This window comes from Marmota marmota, unplaced genomic scaffold, assembly GCF_001458135.2.
Source record: "Marmota marmota marmota unplaced genomic scaffold, marMar, whole genome shotgun sequence".
Lineage (NCBI taxonomy): Eukaryota > Metazoa > Chordata > Mammalia > Rodentia > Sciuridae > Marmota > Marmota marmota.
The window spans coordinates 37754471-37763288 of NW_026000229.1; the positions used below are offsets into that span (position 1 = coordinate 37754471).

The 8818-nt window shown below is 42.9% G+C and overlaps 2 protein-coding genes across 2 annotated transcripts; one reads left to right on the forward strand and one right to left on the reverse strand.

Moving 5' to 3' along the window:
- Nucleotides 1–692: 692 nt before the first annotated feature.
- On the reverse strand, nt 693–5812 carry Rpusd2 (RNA pseudouridine synthase domain containing 2). The gene is made up of 3 exons (XM_015480824.2): nt 5145–5812; nt 3403–3699; nt 693–2079 (listed from the first exon to the last, which is right to left on the reverse strand). Exons 1-3 carry the CDS (start codon nt 5769–5771, stop codon nt 1345–1347), a joined length of 1659 nt encoding a protein of 552 aa, XP_015336310.1. The 5' UTR covers nt 5772–5812; the 3' UTR covers nt 693–1344.
- A 623-nt stretch (nt 5813–6435) lies between these two features.
- LOC107137806 (serine/threonine-protein phosphatase 2A catalytic subunit beta isoform-like) lies at nt 6436–7056 on the forward strand. Its single transcript, XM_048793050.1, has one exon. It carries the CDS (start codon nt 6458–6460, stop codon nt 6968–6970), a length of 513 nt encoding a protein of 170 aa, XP_048649007.1. The 5' UTR covers nt 6436–6457; the 3' UTR covers nt 6971–7056.
- The last annotated feature ends 1762 nt before the right edge of the window (nt 7057–8818 follow it).

Genomic DNA, 8818 nt, shown 5'->3' on the forward strand with positions numbered 1-8818 from the left:
AAAAAAAAAAAAAAAAAAAAAAAAATGCCATGGCTGGGCGTGGTGACGCATGCCTGTAATCCCAGCGGTTTGGAAGGCAGAGACAAGAGAATCACGAGTTAAAGCCAGCCTCAGCAAAGGCAAGGCGCTAAGCAACTCAGTGAGACCCTGTTTCTAAATAAAATACAAAAATAGGGTTGGGGATGTGGCTCAGGTCGAGTGCCCCTGAGTTCAATCCCCAGTACCAAAAAAAAGGTCTTTGGATGTGGGTATAGCTCAGTGTTAGTAATGTGCTTAGCATGCATGAGACCCTGGGTTTAATCTAACATGCACACTCACAGAATATAGAAAAGGGCATTTATGAGAAGCCCACAACTAACATTATACACAATAGTGAAAGACTAAAAACTTTCCCCTAAGATCAGAAAAAAAACAATGATGCCTACTTTTACCCTACCACCTCTACTAAAAAATGTACTGGAAATTGTATTCAGAGCAACTAGGCAAGAAAAAGAAATAAAAGGTATCCAAATGGGAAAGAAAGAAATATCTCTATTCACAGATGACATTATTTTACACACACACACACACACACATACACATACACACAATGGAATATTATTCCACCATAAAAAAAAGGAATGGAGTTCTAATATATGCTACAAATTAATCTTGAAAATATTATGCTGAAGCAAAAGACAGACACAAAAGGCTACATATTATATGATGCCATTTATATGAAATGTCCCCAACAGACAAACCATAAATGCAGACAGATTAATAGTTACTATTCCTAGTAACCAGAGGGTAGAGGTAAAGGAATAGGAATGACTGCTTAATAAGGTACAGGTTTCCTTTTCGAGGTGAGGAAAATGTTTTGGAAGAAGTGATGGATGTATATCATCATGGATATACTAAATGCCACTAATGTACACCTTTTAAAAAAATATTTATTTTTTAGTTGTAGGTACACACAATATCTTTATTTCATTTTTATATGGTGCTGAGGTTTGAACCCAGTGCCTCATGTGTGCGAGCACTCTACCACTGAGCCACAACCTCAGCCCGCTAATGTACATCTTAAAGCAGTTAATTTTGTGTGAAGTTTATTGATTTAAAAAAAAAAAAGAAGCAGCAATAGAAAATCAGTTACATAAGGTGTTAGAAAAAAGGATATATTTACAAACCAAAAAGCTCCCAGATTCTAGCTGGGGAGAAGGAAGGAGGTAGCATGTATGAACACGTCCCTTACAGCCCAAACTCAATCCTATGGAAACCCTGAGTACCAGCTCATAGGGTCAGCCCCTGCCCCATGGCTCATCCCTGTTCCACCCCAAGAAGCAATCCCTCCATTGGTTACTGCCTTCAGTTTTCTTGCCAGTCATCCTGAGCCCAGGGAGGCAAAGGTGAAACATACTCAAAGTCCGGTCCTTTATAGCGGAGGGCATGCAGGAACATCACAAGGTCTTGGGGTAAGGGATCCTGTCGCACCAGCCGGCATTCTGCACAGAGTGGGTCTGTCTCTTGATTCATAACATCTGTTTCAGCTGCCTTTCCTTGTGCCAAGTCCACTGTGTCCATATCCTGAGGGACTGCTTCAACTATTCCATCCGTCTTCTGGGGAGCTGTGGCCAACTCTTCTAGGCCGTCCTTGGCCAACTCTGAGGAGGGGGCTGTAGAGTCTGTGAGTCCTGGGGGCATGTCACCATCACAGAGACCTAGTACATCCAGGCTCTGTTTGGCTTCGTGCTCTGCCACCAGGTCCCGGAGCAGTTCCTCATCTGTCTTGGGAATATGGCCACCCCTTCCTCGAGAGGGGCCCCAGGCCACTGAATTGTAGATGGGGTCATTGAGAATGGGGTGACCCAGGAATTGAAGATGGACTCGGATCTGGTGGGTACGGCCTGTAAGTGGCCGGCATCGTACCACACTGGAGTGGCCATTGTAGCTCAGCCTCTGGAACACAGTCTCACAGGGCTTGCCCTGGGGATCTACACGGCACACCCCTACCTTGTAAGATACCACTAAGATGGGTTCTTTGCAGGTCACCTCCTCGGCAGGGAACTCCCCTTCCACACGGCACACATACTCTTTTTCTAGCTAGGAAGAGGAGGGAAGAAGGAGAAAGTCAGCATAAAGTCTATAAACTTAAGGAGTCTAAACCATCTGTGGAGTGATAGGAATACACCAGTGTCAGAAAGAAGAGGATTCAAAACCCAGCTCTACCACTTACCAATTTCATGATCCTGGGTATATTATTTTAATCTCTTTCAGTCCCAATAACTCATCTAGAAAATGTGAGATTAAAAAAAAAAACTTATTCCTCACCAGGCATGGTGGCACATGCCTATAAACCCAGTGGCTCAGGAGGCTGAGGCAGGAGGATCACGAGTTCAAAGCCAGCCTCAGTAAATTAGTGAGGCCATAAACAACTCAGTGAGACCCTGTCTCTAGATAAAATACAAAAATGGGCTGGGGACGTGGCTCAGTGGTTAAGCACCCCTGAGTTCAATCCCCAGTACCAAAAAAACAAAACAAAAAACCAAACATATTCCTCACAGGGCTGTCATAAGCATGCACTTAAAATGATCCAGATCCAGATGCAGAATTCCAACTCTGCATCCAAAAGTATAATCATTAGCAGTAAACTTCTACACAAACCTCTTCCATCTTCAACCAGAGCTTTCCCACCAAACAGGCTTTCTCCAACATCTTTCTTTTCTTTGTTCTTTCTTTCTTTCTTTTGGGGTGTGTGTGTTGGGGATCAAACCCAGAGCCTGAGGTAAGGTGGTCAAGCCCATGCAATGGGTGTAGGTCTTTCAGTTGGTGCTCCTTGCCCAGGATGAATATGTCTGTGTTGTATTGGAAGCAGCCAAGGGATGGACAGGAATGGAGAAAGACAAATGCTTTACTGCTGAGCTAAATCCCTAGCCCTTCTAAAATCTTAAAAACCTTCCCTCGTCTCTCAGCACTCTAAAACTTCAAAACAGCAAATTACCAAGAAAGACAGTTTATGAGTATAAGCTGGACATAGTGGTGCACACCTGTATCACAGAGACTGGGAACTTGAGGCAGGAGGATCCCAAATTTGAGGCCAGACTCAGCAACTTAGTGAGACTCTGTCTCAAATTTTTAAAAACTAAATAAAAAGGGCTAGGATGGAAAGAACTCAGTGGTATAGTACCCTGAATTCAATTGCCTTAAAAATAAAGGGAAAAAAAGGATAGTGTATGCCATCTCTAAAGATCTTTTGAAACATACAGGGTAATCTGTCTTTGACACCTTAGGTGATGACTTTCAAGTAGGAAGCTTGGCCAGATAAACAAGAAGCCCATTTCAGATATAGAATTCTGTGACACCTTGTCGACACAGAGCACTCATGAGCCCAGGAAGTGACCTACAGGAGAGAAAGGCCTGGTTTACCTGCCGGTCCCGAACCTGCTCATGAATTCTTTCAGAGACAACTGCTGTCTTAGCAAACATGAGCACTCCTGAGGTAAGGCGGTCAAGCCGATGCAATGGGTGTAGCTCCTTCAGTTGGTGCTCCTTGCCCAGGATGAAGATGACTGTGTTGTGTCGGAAGCGGCCACAGGGATGGACAGGAATGGAGGAAGGCTTGTCTACAACTACCACATCTTCATTTTCAGCTAGCAGGCGAACAGGCTCTGCGGTAACTGGTGGCTCATGCCTGTGCACCGTGTTCCGCAAGAAATCATTATCCTGTCAAAAACACAGGTAACCTGTCAGCTTGGAACCATATGTCTGTAATCAGTCAACATCACACCTCATTCTCCTTTTTTCCTTATTGACACAGAAGGATCACAGTATATGCTTAAGCAGAAAACGAAAAGTGTATAGTATTATCTCATTTTGTAAAAATACATACACACAGAGATAGCAGGCATTGAAAAAGTATGAAAAAGTTAATGATATCTCTAAGAGGTGAGATTACGGATGTCTTGGTTTTGCTTATTTGTTTATTCTCTAACTTAAAGTTACATTATAAAAGCAATTTTTAAAGTGAAGTCAAAACTTTCTTGAATCATCACTTCTTGTGACCTTGAACCAACAATATCAAGTTGTTAAATCCACAGATATGGGATCTACACTTGGATTTGCCATAGGCTCTCTACAAGTTCTTGGAGAAGTCAATTTCTCTAGAACTCAGTTTCCTTATCTGTAAAATATGAGGGTTAGACCAGAACTATACTTTTCATAATTGGGACAGGAGAGGAAATCCCTAAGTTTTGAAATTGCCTTGTGTTACTAACAGAGGTGTCTGGTACCTCTTTTTTTTTTTTTTTTTTTTTTTTAAAGAGAGAGTGGGAGAGAGAGAGAGAGAGAGAAATTTTTTTTTAATATTTATTTTTTAGTTCTCGGCGGACACAACATCTTTGTTTGTACGTGGTGCTGAGGATCGAACCCGGGCCGCAAGCACGCCAGGCGAGCGCGCTACCGCTTGAGCCACATCCCCAGCCCCAGTGTCTGGTACCTCTTGATGTGACAAAATTTTAAAGGGGTCAAAGCACCTGTATAGACAATTCTGGTCTCTATCCCTGACATCCCACAATGTATTACATGTCAGGCTCTATGATAAATAGTTTAAACAGTAGTTATGAGAACACAAACTTTGGAAGTGGCCCTGTTGCTTTACCTTTCCTCAGTTTTCTTAAAAACAAAATGGGGTGGCAATACCTACTGCACAAAGCTGTCATTAGAATTCAATGTTGTATTACGTAAAATGCTTAACTTTGTGCCCAACACCCAGGAGACATAAATGATAGCCTCTATTATCACTCTATTATGTACAGAGATCTAAGATGTAGGGTAGAAAGTGGGTAGTGCCCTTGCCACAAGACAACATACAAAAAGGAACTATGATAATTCCAACTTATGTTCCCTAGAAACAAGGAAGCCACCTTGATGGGGAGCATAAACAGGTTGAGTTCTGAAGCACAAACAGGCTGAGTTCTGTAGCACAAACAGGCTATCTACTTGGGGAGACAGGAAGCAGAGGCTAAAAAGGAGTGTTCCAAGTGAAAAGGAAAACGCTTCTGTATTACCATAATTTTACTCCCACACCTATATTCCAAGTCTGAAAAACAAAACCAAAAATCCTGATCCTTTCCTCTCCCGCCTTCTAGCCAGCCCCATCAGGACTGCACCTTGAGCACAATGCTGAGGTCCTGTACTGGCTCCTCGTTGAGATGCAGGCGGCCTGCCCGGATCGCGGCTTCATAGTAGGCGAGAGGCTGGGCTCGGAACTCGGTGCTGAAGACGTGCATCAAGCTGTGGCCCACCCAGCGGCCTTTGCAGTAGGTTCGAAAGTCAAAGTAATAGGGCCGCACCTTGCGCAGGCCGCCCTCGAAGTAGTAGCTGGTCTCTGCAAAGTGCTCATCTCTGAAGCTGACCCCAGTCCGCCGTTTCTTTGGGGGCGGCACTACGCGCTCCCGGGTTGCGCCCCGCCGCTTCTTCCGCTTGCCTGGACCTGGGGCTAGGGCCGAAGGTTCCTCTTTGTCTCCTGGAGTCTGCTCCACGATCCCCGCGGCTGGCTCCACTACTGGGCCCCCGGGCTCGGGGCGCCCTGGAAGCGGCTCAACCCTAGCGTCGCTACCAGCGTCTCCGTTTTGCTGAGTCGGAGCCCTCAGCCCGTCTGCTGCCTCAGCTCGGGTGGACAGTGTTCCCGCCATCGGACCCCTATAGCTACCCCAGGTCCAAGCTAGGCTGAGGGGCCGGAGGTCAAAGCGCCCCTGTACCACAACCCCGAGCCACCCGTGGCGGCCCAGCCACATAACCCCTCAGCCGGCGCTCCGGTGTCGCTGTCTGAAGACGTCACTCGGCATCAGCCAATCAGAGAGGCCCAGTGCCGAGGCCGCGTCTGCGATTGAGTGAGTTAATTCAACAAATTGAATTAAGTTGGAAGAGTTGACCTAAGTGGCGAATTGTGAGGTTGCGAGAATGTCTTACCAAAAGCGGTCATAACTTCTCCGACGAGGGAAATCTGGCGTTATTTCATAAAGAAAATATTTGGGATTGCTCTGTATAAAAGCCGTCGCAGGAGTCGTTCGTGTACGTTGCATGTAGACGACTGCTCAAAATTCCTTGGATCTGGAGAAACGCTTGAAAGGAGCTTGATTTGAAATAAAAACAAAACAAAAAGCATCACCAAAATGAAGACTGCCAACTTCTGTGAATATACTAAAAATCATGTATACCTTAGGATGACTGAATATTATAATATGTGACATATCTCAATAAATTCCTCCCTCACAACACATACAAATGTCTTTCACACTTGTCCGTCTTTCTGACAGCATGAGAAAGACTCAGAATTTCCCACTTGCCTCCAATATGCTCCCATACTGATAAACTTGCCCATTAAAGTTGCAAGTGGTAACTCTTAAGGTTCATTACCGGGAACGCATCACCATTCTTCAGGGGAATCACGAGAGCAGGCAGATTACACAAGTTTACGGAAATGCAAATGTTTGGAAATATTACAGATCTTTTTGACTATCTTCCATTCACTGCCTTGGTGGATGGGCAGATCTTCTGTCTACATGGTGGCCTCTCACCATCCATAGACACACTGGATCATATCAGAGCATTTGATCGTCTACAAGAAGTTCCCCATGAGGGTCCAGTGTGTGACTTGCTGTGGTCAGATCCAGATGATCGTGGTAGTTGGGATATATCTCCTCAAGGAGCTGGTTACACATTTGGACAAGATATTTCTGAAACATTTAATCATGCCAATGGCCTCACGTTAGTGTCTAGAGCTCACCAGCTGGTGATGGAGGGATATAACTGGTGCCATGATCGGAATGTAGTAACAATTTTCAGTGCTCCAAACTATTGTTATCCTTGCGGTAACCAAGCTGCAATCATGGAACTTGATGATACTCTAAAATATTCTTCCTTGCATTTTGATCCAGTACCTCGTAGAGGCGAACCACATGTTACTCGTCATACCCCAGACTACTTCCTGTAATGAAATTTTAAACTTGTACAGTATTGTCATGAACCATATATTGACCTAATGGAAATGGGAAGAGCAACAGTAACTCCAAAGTGTCAAAAATAGTTAACATTCAAAAAACTTGTTTTCACATGGACCAAAAGATGTGGTATAAAAATACAAAGCCTCTTGTCATCAACAGCCGTGACCACTTTAGAATGAACCAGTTCCTTGCATGCTGAAGTAACACTGTTGGTCAAGAAACCAGTTTCTGGCATAGCGCTATTTGTAGTTACTTTTGTTTTCTCTGAGAGACTGCAGATAATAAGATGTAAACATTAACACCCCGTGAATACAATTTAACTTCCTTTTAGCTATAGCTTTACTCAGCATGACTGTAGATAAGGTTAGCAGCAAACAATCATTGGAGCTTAATGAACATTTTTAAAAATAACTACTAAGCCCCCCCCCCACTTGTGAGTTTTGAAATCGTTTTGTTTATTTTCAGGGAAACCGTTTAATTTAATTGTATGATTTGTCTGCACTCAGTTTATTCCCTACTCAAATCTCAGCCCCATGTTGTTCTTTGTTATTGTCAGAACCTGGTGAATTGTTTTGAACAGAACTGTTTCTCTCCCTCCTGTAAGACGATGTTACTGCACAAGAGCACTGCAGTGTTTTTTATAATAAACTTGTGAACTAAGAACTGAGAAAGTAAAAAAAAAAAAAAAAAAAAAAAAAGCTGCAAGTGGATCAGAAAATGTATTGCCAGAGTTTATAAATGCCAAATGCTGAAACCAACACTGGTTAACTTCATTAGAGAGGGTTATTGAAAAGATATTGGTGCCTCACAGAATTTGCAAATGATCTGGAGAACAGGCTCAGCAAAAAGGGCCAAATCAAAGGAAGCAAAGTTCTCTGAAAATCAGCCATCTGTTGCCAAAGAAGAAACATAGTTGAGATGCTATAACTACCCTGTTGTGCCAAAGTACTCCTTGCCTCACAGCCCTTCTTAGAAATCTCCAAATCTCCCTGCAACTTTGTGTCACTCTTACAAAGTTCAAAGTCCTGCAAGGGAGCTTTTCATCAGCCAACCCTAGGTCACAGTTCTGAGTCTTCACTTCTAGGGTGCCTAGAAAAAGAAAATTCCGACCTTTAGTTTCCAGAGTGGGATTCCTCCAAATAGGCATTCAGAGGCTATGATACCAAAAAAAGGTACAAATGTCCAGTCTAATTCAGGAAAATGAGCATTAACCTTTACTGGGCCTTTATGATACAAAATGCTAATGTTGATTTAGGGCATTCTTATCATATTCGTTAGCACTCTGAGGAGTAAGAGAAGTCTTTTTTGCTAAATTATTTCTGTTAAATCATCAGTCTCATCAAACTGAGGGACTGCAGATTACTCTTACTCCAGAGCAGCAGGAGGTATCCACTGCTATTAGAAATTCCTATGCTAAAAAGCCAGATTCCCAACTCCCTCCTCAAATAAGAGGTTGCATTTTCCATTGATTGTGGGTATGTTAGAACAAAACTGCTTCAAAGTGAAGTCACCATCTCTCAAGTATTAAGAAATTATTAGGGGCTGGGGTTGTGGCTCAGTGGTAATGCACTTGCCTAGCATGCATGAGGCACTGGGTTCGGTCCCCAGCACCATAAAAAATAAATAAATAAATAAATAAAAAACAGCAACACTCTCTCTCTCTCTCTCTCTCTCTATATATATATATATATATATATATATATATATATATATATATATATAAAATTATTGTGTCCATCTACAACTAAAAATAATTTTTTAAAGAAATTATTAAAAAGTCCACAATGAGGGTAGGTGCCACCACAAAGCACTTGTATATTCAAACAGGAAACTTTATT

Coding starts and splice junctions, on each gene's coding strand:
- Rpusd2 (XM_015480824.2), bottom strand. CDS start 5,771: ATGTGGCTGGGCCGCCACGGGTGGCTCGGGGTTGTGGTACAGGGGCGC. Junction 3,700..5,144: donor ACCTCAGCATTGTGCTCAAG/GTGCAGTCCTGA, acceptor TGTTTTTGACAG/GATAATGATTTCTTGCGGAA. Junction 2,080..3,402: donor AGCAGGTTCGGGACCGGCAG/GTAAACCAGGCC, acceptor TCCTCTTCCTAG/CTAGAAAAAGAGTATGTGTG.
- LOC107137806 (XM_048793050.1), top strand. CDS start 6,458: ATGCAAATGTTTGGAAATATTACAGATCTTTTTGACTATCTTCCATTC.